Consider the following 15743-nt stretch of genomic DNA (forward strand, 5'->3'; position numbering starts at 1 on the left):
CCAAGTCAAGGTCTTTTTCTTGCAAATATTGCTTCTATCTGCTACCTCATCAGTTTTCCACCTCAGTGACACTTTCACATCAGTTCAGAAACATAATATGTCACTCTTTATAACTGCAGACAACCACATCCTTCACTTCTATACACCTCCCACCTCAGCTGCCTCCTCTCTCTGTGGTCCATCACAGCCTCCAGGGAGTTGTGACAGTGTCACCAATTCTGTTTTCTCACTCTGTTTTTTTAAAACCTGACTAATTATGAAAAATATTATATAAATGAAAGATACAAAAGCATATAACATATGTGTGCACTTTAATGAATGGTAATAAAAAATGCATACCTTTGTAACATCCAGCAAGCTTAAGAAATAAAATATCACCAAAGCTTTTGAAACCTTTTACTCATTCCACTACCTCATGCTTTTTCCTTCATCTCAGAATTATTGTCCTAAATTTTATATTAATCATTTTCTTATTTTTTAACACAGTTGTTTATTACATGTAGTTATCTCTAAACAAAGACAAGACCATTTTTCATAGATTGAACTATATTGTTTAGTGAGATAACTTTATAAATATTGATTTATATTGTTTAATTCTTGTAATTTGCTTCTTTCAAAACATCATGTTGAGATGCAGTGTTAAAATAGTCACATACAGAGGCTCTTAGACTGGGGTAGCTCTAGCGATTTTGGTGGCTTATAGAAACAAACCAAAGCCAGAGTCTTCTAGATTTCTCTGGAATCTGAGAAACTAAAACTCAAGAGCAACTATCATGACATCCAAATAACTAAACCTTCCCAAACAAGGCAAACATTTAAGTTACAGCCAATTAAATCACTTCTTTGTTTTGCTTCTGTGTATTCTTAAACCTCTGCCCTAGATCCTGCCTATGGAGTACCCTTAACTAGTTTTCATTTTTGGCACTGTTTCAAAATCGTTGTTTAACTTTTTATGGAAGCCATGTTGACATGAGTAGCTGTGGCTGATTAATTTTAACTGCTGTACAGTATTTCACTATATGTACATTCTAATAATTATATATTCATCCTTCTGCCAATGGATTAGGTCATGTCTGATTTTTGTGCTGTTATAAATAATCCTGCTTTAAACATTCCCACACATGTCTCCTGGTGCACATGTTGAAGAATTTTCTTGGAAGTGAAATCATTAGTTCATAGCATTTTCTCATGTTTAATTTTTCCAGATAAATGCCACAATGTTCCCCCAAATTTTACATTCATACCAACAGTGTATGGTGAGTTTCCATTGCTTCATATGATTACCATTCCCAGAATAATAATTTTCCTCTTTTTTGGTCAATCTGGCACATGTCCAATAGTATCCCATTGTGCTTCTAATTAAAATTACATTATACTAAGAGACTAAACATCTTTTGATATGCTTATAAAACATTTGTGGGCTTTTTTTGATGCTTACTTATATCTTTTTACCCATTTTTTTCTGTCCACTGTTCTATCAATGTCTTGTATTCATTTTTAGAGTTATTTAATTTTTGCTACTCACTTCTTGTTACTTATGTGTGCTACAAATATCGTTTCCAAGTGTGTAGCTTGTATTTTGTTAGTATTGTATTAGTACTATTTTGAATTTATTCAGTCAGCCTTGTCTGTAATTTGAGTTGTGAAATTATAATTTATTATAAAAATTGAGCAAGTGAAAGGAAGTGCTAATAATAATTATTCATATGAATATGAATATGAATATGAAGACTGTCTTCACCAATTGACATACATAGTCATACATGTCATGCAGTCTGTGTTCTAGACACACCTTATTGACATCAGAGCTATTGTTCAGGTCCATAGATATTTTCCCCCAGTAACTTCCATTACAGAGTAGGTAACTGATTCCCAAAAGCAATGCCACTTTTCTAACTAATGTAAATTGTCCCCAAGTACTCTTCTAATAGTATACACCTAATGGATTCAAAAGGGACTTTTTTCCCCCTTCTTTTAAAAGCAATTTCTACACCCAATGTGGAGCTCAAACTCATACCCCCAAAGTCAAAAGTCACATGCTCCACTGACTGAGCCAGTCAGGTGCCCCAAAGGAACTTTACTTTTAAATTCTGTGTATTGGTTTCTCCTGAAGAATCTTGACATGTATTAGTAGATCAAGCGATAATCATCTGACTCACACATTTAGGTATTGAAGTGTAGTTAAGGTAATAAAGACAGGCTTGGTGGCTGAGCATACACAAGTCAAATGCAGTGCTAAGATCAAAGGAAGAAAAATGCATGACTATTGACATTTCAATTAAATTTAAATTGAATTTTTTTTGCTCAAAATTTTTTTTTGCTCAAAATTCAGATTGACCAGAGGCTGGAAGAACATGCACACAGAATACATGATCAGAGCTCTGTGGTCCTTGATACGAAGAAGGAAGTAATATATAGATGTGTTTCCAAGGTCTTGAGGCACATTGGTCACTGAAGTGTTCTTGGAGGGAAAAAAAGGATATGATGTGGTCAAATATAGTTGCTAAGCATTGTGTACTGCATTTGCTCTTGAAGATTCACCAAGGAGAACATTAAAGACCTGAAATGACCTAGGGCTTAAAAATCTGCTTATTTGGATCTTTTCCTGTTTGGAAATGGCTAATCATATTGTCAACTCCTATGTTGCTATCCAGCGTGTGGGAAAGCAGCTACAATGGACTGCAGAGAAGGGAATTGGGTGTGTTGAAGCATTTTTGTATGTCCTATGATAAAAGAATTTGTGTTGACTTGCAGAAATTGTAAATCTAGGTTTGGCATGCCTGCTAAGTCCAAGACAGTCTTCTTCTACCCACATAACCCCTGACACATAACTTTATATAGAGAGGTATTAAGTGCCCCTCCATAGTAGTACCTTCTAGAATTTGAAATATTTTGTTTCCTTCAAGTTCATGGTACAATGACGACCTCCACCATGAACTAAGAGAGCTCCCGAGTTTGTCTGTGTCCTCCAGTATTTTTCCTACAGTGATTTTGATTTCCTCCGGCACCTAGAACAAATAGTTCCACACCACAAATTCAACCAACATTCTAGTTATTTCCTGGAATGAAGTGTTAATGACCAACTACCTTTTATTTTTCGATGGACTTGCACTAACCCTGTCAATCTCACCTTTCCTTTTTAATTCAACACCAAGCAATTGTATCACATAAATATTTAATTTATGTTAATTAAACTATACATCTCACTCTCATTTGCTCTCATAACTTAGGATACCATAAATCATATCCCAAATGTTTAGGTTATATACAAAAAACTATGTGCACCATATTATATGAGGAATTTTCAAGAGTATTTGTAATGAAGAGCAATCTTTACCTTAAGCAATAAAGTTATTGCCTACAATAAAGTAATGGCCTACTGTGCATAGCAGATGTGTAAAAATTCTTCTGTTGTATGGTTTCAAGACCGAAAAGCAACTCTTAGTTGAATAAATGGATGGTCACACTGTTAGTAGAGAATTTAAGCAATTTATGAATTATCTGTAATTAATTTTTGTATTGAGCAATAATGCCCATGTCAAGTCTAAATTTTTCAACTGTATGAAGAGTTGAGTATTAATTCTTTTGAAACTTTTATATTGGGTCTAAGATGATTTAGCAACTTAATTTGCTAATTTCCTGCAAAAGATGCTGATCTCTTCAAAACTTGATTGGATAGTGTGCCTCATAGATAGCAGAACTTAACAGAGCTGTTTTATTGCAAATCAACATTTTTATCTATATGTCACATTTTTCTGGGAAGAAAATGTTCATTTTTAGCATAGTCTTCAATCTAACATTCTCTACCAGTGCTGCAAAATTATCAGTTTTGTTTTACATATTTTCTTGATTATGCATTTCTACAGACTAAGTATTAGCATGCTGAAGATTCCATAATACAGAGTTCCAATCAGCTTTACATTCAACTAAAAATTTTCATGAAAATATAAATAGAATTTTAGGTTCACGTTACACCTCTCAATCAAAGTCTGTAATGTCTATATAAACACTTCCAACTGTAATTTTTTAAAAGACATGCCCACCAAGTTACTCTCCATTATATTTCTAATTTTTCTCTGATATATCCACCAATGAAATACTTTATCTCAAAATCCTGGCACTAAATAAAACATGTATTTGTTTTATATATTAATACCATACCTATGCAGCTCCAAACCAAATGAAAAATATAATTATATTTATATCATGCAAAGAACTTAAGTTTGACAGTAAGTCCTGTATATCAATCTTAGAGAAGTTAAAGTATATTTTTTCTGAAATCAAATATATGTCCTTATGCCTAAAATAACTTTCATTAATGACAATCTGTTAAGTACTTCATACAATTGAGAAAAACCATCAAAGACACCAGCATTTGTCCCTAAGCATGGAGTGAAAGCTACTATTGATGCAAATGTCATGGTATATTATAGTTATCTGTTATTATTCATCATCTGAAGATATAAACCCTAAAAGGAAATTATGATTTTATAAGAGCAATAGTTAAAGTTGTTGGAGTCTTCATTTCATTCAAGACACAATGTCTTTCACTGGTAGACAAATTATGTTGCCTGTTGGTTTGATCAAGTGATTAATTGTTAGGAAAATTAAGTCTGATGTGTTTAAGAAACTGAAGAGATCACTTATTCTGCAAAATAAGAAACAAAAATTATGAACCACTCAAAAAGGAGTTATGATCTGGAGAAATTAACATTTACAAATGAAAATAAATTTTAAGAAGAATAAATTCACAGAAAAGGGAAGTTTGAATGATTATGTATATTATTTCAGCACAACAAATATTAAAATCAAGAAACATTTGGTAAGCCAGCTTCAAAAATTAGCATTAGCATTGTCTATAAGCAGAAAACTTAAATTAGTAAGCTGGTGAAATATGCTCTTTCTGTTATTTTAAGTTTTATTCAACATACTTGCTTTTATTTGCTTTTCACTTGGAGCTGTTAAAGACAAGAAATAATAAAATCTAAATTAATTACAAGTCCACTGTCTCTAACATAGTTTTAAGGTTATTTAAATTTTTTAAAAGACTATAACCTTGGAAACTAAGGAAATACAGGTCTGAGAAGGAGAAAATTCAACACTGTTCCATTTTCTTTTATATATTATAAATAGATGCCATGAACATAGATATTTTTTATACTTATATATCTTCTCCTAACACAGAATGTTCACTCACAACTTATTCATTTTGTTTTGCATTTTAAATTAGCTAAGAATCTGATTGTTTTTATATACAAGTCAATGCATTTTACTTCAAGTGATATGAAAAGAACATAGTGAATTGATAAATTATCCAATGGTTTCAATTTTTAAAATACAGCTAATTACTGCAAAGTTGCTACACTGTAATCATACCCTGAAATGAACAGATAATGATTTCAAGCAATTTAAGTTACTGTATTCTGTCAAGTTTAATATTAGACAATAATAATTAAAACTCTTGAAACTCATTACACCCATAGTCATTCTCTGTTTCTCCAGGTTTATATTTTATACATTTACATGATATATACTTTATTTTAGTTTTCTGCATATGTGCATAAATAAGAATATGTGTTATTGCCTACTTGCGGAAATGTTAATACTCTGTTCTCTGTAAGGTAAACAAAACAATTCCTTCCCAAAGGATAAGTAATATCAACATTAATGTGAAATGGTGAAGTATGTGATCATTTCATCTTGGAAATTATTTAAACCTCATTCCCATTTAATTTTTTAATGTGATTATTCTATTTGGTGTTGTTCATTTCATGCAATAAACCATTATCAAGTGCCTACTGTGTGCCTGGCATTAAAATAAGCACTCTAATTTCTGACCATATATTAAGTGCTATTATAAAGGAAAGAAGATGATGCTATAGAAACTAGTTGGAGGAAGAACTAAATGGATTTGGGTTGTCTGAGGAAGTTTTACAAACTTAGAAGAATAAGAAGTATAGCTTTGAACCTGGGTTTTCTGTGGTCTGTGTTGGAGGGTAGTAAATAGTTGAGCTATATTTGTATGGGTATTTATATAGCACTGAATACATGCAATTTCCATTCAAATACAATAAAATGGGAGGAGAAAATAATGGACATTATATGAATCTATGGCCACACGTGCGCGCACACACACACACACACACACGAAAACTCAATGAAGTTCCTTGAGTAGAAATTTGAAGGCAAAAACAAAAGGTAATATTTTAAAATTAAGTCAATAAAATAAGTTTAGAAACTTGCATTTATTTTCCTTTGAAATAACTAATTGGCAGGCTAAATGCTAGAAACCTTTAAGAAAACCATTGGTATTCATACTTACTGCATTTTTAGAATTGTTTGTATATGTGTTTTACTGATCGATTCTCAATTCAATTTTCCCCCATTAGAATGTAAATATATTGAGGGCAAAATCTACCTCTACTTTTATTGCAGCTCCCCTGAGTACTCAAGAAATGTCATTAAGTAACATTTTGAATAGGGAGAGAGTAATTGCTGGAATTGAATATTCCGTATTTTACAGGTAAAGCAATATTGGATGCACTTATAGAAAGTGGTTTTTCTCTTGTTTTGTATTGGGTTTTTTTGTTTGTTTTTTTTTTTTTGTTTGTTTGTTTTTTACACTAAACACTGCTCTGAAAAATTCACTGGGGAACTTAGAAAGCTACAGATGCTGATTCAGTCAGTCCAGGAAGGAGGTGGAGATATTGCATTTCTAACAACCTGGTGTTGCTGGCTCACAGACATATATTGGGTAGCAAGAGTGTAACAAATTATTTGGCTTTAATTTTCAAAAACTTCATTGGTGCTAACTCTGTGTCAAGAACTTGCAAAGACTATGGGATGGAAGGATTTCCTACCCTTTCTTGTCATAAGGCTGCAACATTAATAAACATTGCATATAGGGTAGAAAGAACCCAGCAACATCAGACTAACTCACCTGAATGTTCCTTCTTTGATGACTTTGCTGTATCAAAGAAAAGAAAAAAAAAAAAAGTCAAAATTCCAAGCCATTCTATGGCAATTCAGTATTCAATTGCAAATTAAGTAACAATATGAAAGTAAGATAGAGGAATTTAAAAACAGTTACCTGGTTCCACATGTTTTTCTTTCTTTTCCTGTTCTGAAAGGAACAATATTATCATTGTTATTAGTATTACCATCATTATTATCATTCCAATTTTATATGTCATAATTTAATTGCTTTAACACAAAGAAACATGTATGTGCTAATGCTGGGCTCAACAACTGATAATTGCTGTGAAAAGACTAAGACTGTATATTTAAATCTTTCCTCTCTTTCCCTCACTGAGTTCCTGCACCGAACAGCATAAAGATATTCTATATAAGAGCAATTCTTCATGATTAATAAAGCATAGAAAATTAAATAGGGTCCATAAAGGATGGAAAATAATTAATTTCCTATTGTATTAGATCAACATCAAATAAATTTGGGATAAAAAAAGCACAAAGGATAATTATTGCAGCTGTTTTAAAATAATTTTCAGATAAAGATGGACAGAATCCATATGGACTTCCTCTTCGAAGGTGAAATCTTATATTGAAAAGGTATTTGTTTAGTTAAGTCAAAGACTTTGCTGAGAACACCAAAATAGACTGAATTTTCAGTGGAAAGCAAAACACACTCCCCTTGTTTTTAGGACAAATGCTCCATATAGGGTCCTTTTTAGATAGTGTTTCTTTTTAAGAATCCACTCTTGTCAATATTGTATGAGGCAAAGTGTTATTCTGGCCTCAAGAGTAAGATGGCATTTCTATTATAATAAGCACTAATTTTATATAAAGTGCAAGTACTAATTTTATATGGAGTGTTATTATCTGCAATCCTTTTTTTTCCCCTTGACAAGCTTGTCAAATTAATTTAAAAGAAGATTTTCAAGAAATGTTTTAACATAGGTATATTATTATCGGATTTTTTAAAGAGAAGGTATGTGAAGATTTCTTAAGTTTCATTCAATGAATACATTTTGGAGACTGGGAGATGTTTACGTTGAAAGAATTCTAAGAACTGTATTTCAGAAACATAGAGTGCCATCAAATCTCTCTGGTCATCTCATGAGCTTCTCAAGTGTATAATTTGTTTATCAAGAGTGTAGGCATGTTAAGTATAAAGAGCAGTTTACCCACTCACAAGGTTGCATCCAGGCAGTAAAACAAATAAAACAAATGACTTGACCAAGTGTTACAGGTCAAAAAGCAGACACTTAGGTGATTTAGCTAAAATTAAAGACAGTAAGAACATTCCCAAAAGTTGTTTGAAAAACATGGAGTAATTAAATATGTTGCTTAATCTACTGTGGGACCGAAGCACCAATCATGTAACATTTCTAAGAAATTTGCAAAGTGATGACCATCAAAAACATAGTGGGAGTAATCTGGGTATGCATCAAAATTCAATCCCGGCGATATGTGAAATTTCAAAGTAAAACAAGGGGGGCCTTCCAATCAACATCAGAAAGCCATCATACAAGCAAAAAATACCTGTGCTAATTTGGAACAACATGAGGAAAAATGCTGTTGAGAGCACTTATATGGGATAATTCAGGATGTAACTATTGAATAATTTTTAATAAATATAAATTTATAAAATTGCCAAATCATATCTATGATTGATTTTTTTTACCTTTTTTTTGAAAAAATTATAGATCATGAGAATTTTCAAAACTATGTATAGGAAGGCTCCATGTACTCTTCACTGTTTCCCTATCATGTTTTTTTTTAACTAAAGAAAAAACTTCTTAATTGTGACAACTAGAAAAGTAAAAGCAAAATAAGAATATAGGGTTAGAGATGTGTAATTGAATAAACAATCTTAAAGACAAAAAAATGAAATCAAACAAATTAAAAGATACAACATTAACAACAACAAAAGCCAAGTCTAGATGATAAACCAGAACAAATAAGTTAATTTAGAAATAATTAATAGTTGTTTAGAGGAAAATTCGTTTTCTTTTTCTTATTACTGCCCAAGTCACAATCCACTGAATTTCTCCAAGAAGGAAGCAGTTGGGATGTAAATGAATGCCTGGGAAGGCATTTTTTTCTTAAATTAAATCTACCAATGCTCCTGAGATTATCAAGGAGACACAGTGTGTCTGCAGGATCTTTTAAATTATATAGACTGCAATAAAGCGAGGGCCTTAGGGTTATATATGTGTGTGTGTGTGTGTGTGTGTGTGTATGTATATATATATATATATAATTTAATATCATTTTTCAAATCTCTGGTTGTCCTTCATTTTTCTGCTGGTGCAATGGTTTATACAGTGTTTCTGTTTCCGTGTGCTCGTGCTCATCAGCAGCAGTGCACTCACATAAATCTGAAACTGAAGGAACACATACTTCTCTATAGATAGATTGCTCCCCCTGGCTGAGTCGCACTATAATTTCATGATTCATCCCACAGTACATTTAGAGCATTTTTATGACACAGAATGCCTCAGCATCCTAACCTTTTACAGTACCAAAACATACATAAAATTTTCAAAAATGGTATGTATTTTAAAACAGATGTTTTTTAATATCACTGGGATCCTGAAAAGCTCTACATTCTGGGAATGTGATGATTTTTAATAGCTGATCGAGTAGGGTTAAGTTGGGGCTTTTTGTTTCCATTTGTTCAATATATCCGAATTTCTTCAGAGGAGAGCGTATATTTGCAAAAGATACAACCTCAAGGTATCTGGCTTTACTGTTAGCAAACAGCTTTAACACAGTGTTACAGCAGCAGTAGATGCTGCCTAAGGGATGGATTTCAAGCAATGCTATTACACGGAGCTCAGGTGCTTATAAGGGTAAATCATGTTAAGAACAAAATGTCATATATATAATATGAACATACCAAAATATTTATGGATTGCAAGAAGAAAGATAATGAGAAAGAGGTTATGAAACCAGCCTGAAAAATAAATTCTATTTGGTCTTTTTTAAGGACTGAGAACTTACCAGATTACAGGAATTATATTTACACTCACAGTTTTGGTTAATGGAATGAAGTTGTATTTTTAGTTATGCGGCTGTGGATAATATTATTAGATGATTGTATGAATTTGGAAACGGACTTTGAGAATGATTGCCATGGTTTTCAGTCCCTCTGACCCTCAGGTTGTGTACTTTTTCATACTGACAGAAAAACAACCAACAGAGTTCACATGCATAAAACAAAAAAAGAGATTCAAAACTGCAAGTCTATCAGCAGGCCAATAATGATAGTAAAGAGAAAAAACATATACACAAATATACTTCGCATGTATTTCCTTACTTTTTCCCTTGGGTTGTTCTGTTGGAAGAAATAAAAAACAAAACAAAACAATTGCTCTTAAAACTTTTAAAGATAAAACTGCTCTCCGAACATATGGACTAGACTATAATTTTTCCAGCCCCTTTCCCATTCTCTTTCCTTAAATTTCAGTGTTGCTCTGAATTACTGGCAATTACTGTAGGTGTTTCCATAATTTGCGTGCAAAACATTGTGTGACAATAAATTGACTTACAATTGCACTGTTTAATCATTTTCAGTGATTTATACCTTGCAGACTTCTTAAACACAGGCGAACACGTAAACCCATATGAACAAATACAAAAGAAACAGGTATACTTGCCAGATGAGTTATGATTCTATTCAAGACTTAAAGTAATCATTCAGTTCCTAATTGATGCTGGTGTATCCAAGATTAAGTGAATTTATGCTTTCTGGTAAAATAAATGCTTGATACTGAACATTATACAATTTCTTGTCAAGAAAACATTTCTTTGAAAACAATTATTGTGAAAGGTAAACACAGGCAATATTTATTTTTTATTTTGTTAAATATTTCTAATAGCAATATTGTCAGAAAAGATTTGACTTTCTCTCATTCTCAATCTTTTTCTCTCTCTCCCCTTCTCTCCTTATCCTATATGTAGTTTTTTTCTTCTACAATAGTCCTTGAAGGATAAATGCAATTTGGGGATTCATCAAATATAAGACAGAGAAAGAAAATATTTCCAATACCTTCTATAGTTGTTTTTGTTTTCTTAGAATCTGAAAACACAAAGATAAATTATTGATAAAGCAGATATGATAAATCAACAATTTATTAGTTTACAGTAAAATGCCAAACACTCTGAAGTAATCTTCAATAAAATGCATTGATTGCATGATATATTTCTAGAATATGAGGCTTAAAGAGAAATTACTCTGTTTTTGAGTAGATGAGTATTAGAGTGAGGTAGTACATAAGAAATTTTCTGAAATATAAAGATTACAAAAAAGAAAAGAGATAAAAAATATCCATATATGATTTGCACAGAGATTACATTGTGCCTATCAAAGCTGGTAACTCTTTCATAGAAACTCAAACTGAGAAAATATATGGTCTGTTCCCATAAAGATGGGCTAAAGCCCATGAATTTAGTCTGAAGTTTCAATTGTTCAATCTGGAGCCACCCAGATGACCTGCTTTACACTCTCTGAGCAATCAATATATTTACAATACAAATATTCAATTATTGCTGTGAAACAAAACAGGTTGAGGTTGTCACATAGGTTACTGATGAACACACCATCATTCTTCGTAGCTGCCATAAAGTAATAATTAATGTGTATTCAATAGTCAACAGGCATCTGTTTTATTTGTCTTTTGTGTGTTCAGTTTAATTATGAAAAATTTTACTATTTTTTAGTATTTAGACCATGCAACTTTCTGTTCCTATCACTTGAAAATAAAACGAGAGGTGTTGATCCCATTTTACTTTAGTATAGAGGCATCTTAAGTTTCTGCTTAGAAATATTTATTTTTTTCCATGTTTTTTTTTTCTTTACCTCTTCTGTAAATTAACTTTGAAATTTTCTGGATATTACTGAAATTAGAATTATAATAAGGAACTATAAATTGATCATTGGAAAAGGTAGGTAAACTGTTTTTGGGCTGATAATTATATGCTTTAGAACTGAGAACAGTAGACATTCACTAATAATATGTAAGCTAATGGATTTGTGGGCCATATAGGAATGTAGTTGGGTCCATGATTTTACTTCCACAATGAAGTAATGGAGCTAAAATGTTTAAAGATGACAATGAATAGGAGTTTATCCACAAAAAGCAGTTACATGGTCAACTGAGTTGTTTTAAGAAAAAATGATAACCAATGACAGTAATAGTGTTGTAAAAGTAAAAACTCACTTTCATAGAAGTATAAGCTAGAAACACATTTTAGGAAGGCAACTGGAGAAATAACCTAGAAAGTCATAAAAATGAGCATGGTTTTGATACAGTAAGTCCACTACTAGAAATCCAAAGAGAAAAATGGAAAATTATCATAAAAATATACATAGATAGAGACTTTTCCATGAAATTGTTTTATATTTCTAAATAATGGGAATATTAAACGGTACCCTCTGAACAGTAGTGGAACTCTTAAAGAATTCATAGGATATCCACATAATAGAAAAATACAGTCATTAAAATGATATTTTTGCAACCTGTGAGTTTCTCATTTTTCTGTAATAGGAGTATGTTTCATGTACAAACAAACCTTATGAAAAATAATAAGTCCTTGGAATAAAACATTTACTTATAAGTAAACATCTATTAAGCATTAGTATGCCCAGCATGGCACAGTATAAAGAATATTAGACTAGATTTTTCTTAATATCCTTCCCACCCCCTCAAAAAATAGTTTCTTGATATTTAGTTTCTCATCTGGAACTGTAATTGAGTACGCTAAATTTATTATCTAAAATGTGCTTTACAGGACGCCTGGGTGGCTCAGTCCATTGGGTGTCCAACTTTGGCTCTTCATGATCTCATGGTTCGTGGGTTCGAGCCCTGAGTTGGGCTCTGTGCTGACAGCTAAGAGCCTGGAGTCTGCTTCAGATTCTGTGTCTCCCTCTCTCTCTGCCCCTCCCCCAAGTGCTCTCTTTCTCTCTCTCAAAAATAAAACAAAAACTTTTTAAAATAAAACTTTTGAAAAAAGAATACAATTGAAAAAAAAGTTTGGGAAGATTGGTGAGACAGACAGAGGATGAAATGTGGCAGATGAGAAGATTATTTCCACCCCACCCCTATTCTTTGACTAGATGCTGGCATGGGGGAGGTGTGGAAAGCTAAATACAATATTTAGCTGTGAAATGTCTGCTGTTTTAATCTGCATTCTTTCACCCTTATAATAGGAATTGGTAATATAATGTATTATATATCAATTGTACTGAAATGAAAGAGTAAACAAATCATTTGAAGTCCAGGATCAGATCAGCATAGAATTTATTCAGATAAAGTAAAGTGTTTCATGAAGAAGAAATGTAACAAAATTATAAGCCACAATCTAATCAGGTAAATCTTTCAAAAGTTCACTACATTTGTTCTAAAAACTGGGAGCTATAGTGAAATTAACTTAAAGTACCATTTTAGAATCATGTTTGGGGGTTAGGAGTCAACACAGCAGGAGACTTCTACAAGTAAAATACCTGAGCAACCAAAAACATAATGCTTGGAACTGAAAGATCACATACTGACCCTGAAAAGCTATTAGTACTAGTCATTAATACTCAGGCTATTAGGCTTCATTATACCCTCTCAGCATTCTGCTGAAAAGCTTAAAAATATGATAAAGGCTTACTAAGTGAATATACTTCCCTAAAGACCATATGCCCAATAATCTGAACAACAGTCTTTTATTAAGAACATCAAGACTCACAGCAGCTGTGATTTAAAAGAAGTGATGTGTTAGCAATCTGTTTAATTCATCATTCACTCATTGCTAGCGATGCACAGTAGTGTCCCTCATCTGGGGCGGGTGCCGGGGTACATTCCAGACTCCCAGTGGATGCCTGAAACTGCAGATAGTACCAAACCCTGTATATCCTATGTTTTTTTCCTCTACATACATACCTATGATAAAGTTTAATTTATAAATTAGGCACAGCAAGAGATTAGTAATAATAATAATAAAATAGACAAATTATAACAGTATACTGTAATAAAAGTCATGTGAATATGGTCTCTCTTAAAATGTCTTACTGTACTGTAGTCACTCTTCTTGTGACAATGTGAAATGATAAAATGCCTGTGTGATGAGATAAAGTGAGGTGAATGACATAGGCATTATGATTGACGTTAGACTACTATTGAACTTCCAGCCATGTGTCAGAAGGAGGTTCATTTGCTTCTAGATGGTGGTTGACCTCAGGGGATTGAAACTGCCAAAATGAAGCCACGAGAAAGGGGGACTACTGTATCTGGTATGGTCTACTATATTCCTAGGTGATGCCAGAGAAAAATGGTGTATCAGTTTCATTGAAGGGAAAAATTAATTCTACATAGTCTAATAATGCAGATGATGAAGTATTCCATTTTCTTTGTATAACTTGCCCCATTGACACCTTTACTCAGTTACAATAACAGATATTTTATATTTTGCTTTGTTTTTCAATATAACCTCCCTTCAGATCTCAATTCTGAAGCCCTAGAACCTATAATTCTCACATGCATTCAGCTCTCCTCGCTCTTGTTCTAGCTATAATAAATGAGAAATGTAATCCAGCCCGTTCTCAATGAAACTATGTCCTTCAGAAGATAAACTGTGTTGGAGAACTCAAAGGCTTTCCAGCCCCTAAGAATTCATAAGTGAAGCTAAGTTTAAATGAATGGGATCTATCTAGATGTGTTAGTGCAACCCAAGTAGCAGTTAGTGATCAAAATATACCTACGATGAAATTGTCAGTTTTTGGCTATGATTTCTCAGACCTAAAAATCTCCGTGGAATATAACTTCCAATAATAACTTAAAAAACTCTTTCTTCCCTGGGATGAATACCTACTCATATTTCTTGTGGCTCTCATATTGATCTTAAGAGTCCTAGATATTATTGATTCATTCACAGAATAAATATTTATTAAGCAATGTGATAACTGAGGAAATGTGTTAGCCCCAATAGAAGATAAAACTGACTTAGACATGGTGCCTTTACTCAGAAGTTTTAAAGTCAATTAGAGTAGACGGAATTTGGAAACTAGTAATATGAAGTACTAGGTGGCAAGAAATAAGCAATGGTAGGGAGGTATAAATAAATTCTGATGGAAGATTATAAATGAAAAAAGAAACTATATTTAATTGAGAGGATCAGACAGATGTCTTAGAGGAAGTAGAATTTTTCCTGAGCCCTAAAATCATTGAATAAAACATTGAAGGAAAAGGAAAGGATAAAGTCTACTATGATGACAGCAGGAACAAAGGCAAGACAGCAAGTTCTATGTTAAAAGTTGAGAATGACTTGGTATAGAAGTATGTAATACATAAAGAAAGAAAGTGGATAGAAGTATAGGGAAAAGATTCCACCATGGTACCATGATGGTTGTGCACATATCCATATAAGCCATACAGGCCAAGTTTTAAACCATAGCTAATGTGAGTCTCTGTGGAATGCCTCATGATCTTTCCGGAACATAATAGGATGGGAGGCTGTCATAGGCAGCTTCTTATTGCCTCCTGAGTTCTCCTGCCTAGAACCCTTGAGAATAGAATTGCACACCATAAAACCATGTGAGTGTATGTGGTCTAGAATTGGCTCCTCACCACTGAAATGTTCTTAACTTGTGTTGCATTCTCTGGCCTCTTTTTGGGGGTGTCATCATTTTTTGTTGTGTACGACAAGAACCATGACGTGCTGACACCTTCAGATACTGTTACTTTTGCTGACCATGAAAGTAATGAATTGTCTCTATCTCAAGAGGGCTCTTTGTA

General features: G+C 32.8%; 1 protein-coding gene across 1 annotated transcript in view; it reads right to left on the reverse strand.

Annotated features, from left to right (window-relative positions):
• TRDN (triadin) overlaps positions 1-15743 on the reverse strand; it is a 389767-nt gene that overhangs the window by 133157 nt on the left and 240867 nt on the right. Inside the window, exons 15-19 of the mRNA XM_045499455.1 lie at positions 11015-11044; positions 10283-10300; positions 7091-7123; positions 6941-6967; positions 4932-4958 (exon numbers count right to left, since the gene is read on the reverse strand). Coding sequence (XP_045355411.1) covers positions 4932-4958; positions 6941-6967; positions 7091-7123; positions 10283-10300; positions 11015-11044 — 135 coding nt within the window. The remainder of the gene's footprint in view (positions 1-4931; positions 4959-6940; positions 6968-7090; positions 7124-10282; positions 10301-11014; positions 11045-15743) is intronic.

Source organism: Leopardus geoffroyi, chromosome B2 (assembly GCF_018350155.1).
Source record: "Leopardus geoffroyi isolate Oge1 chromosome B2, O.geoffroyi_Oge1_pat1.0, whole genome shotgun sequence".
NCBI classification, from domain to species: Eukaryota; Metazoa; Chordata; class Mammalia; order Carnivora; family Felidae; genus Leopardus; species Leopardus geoffroyi.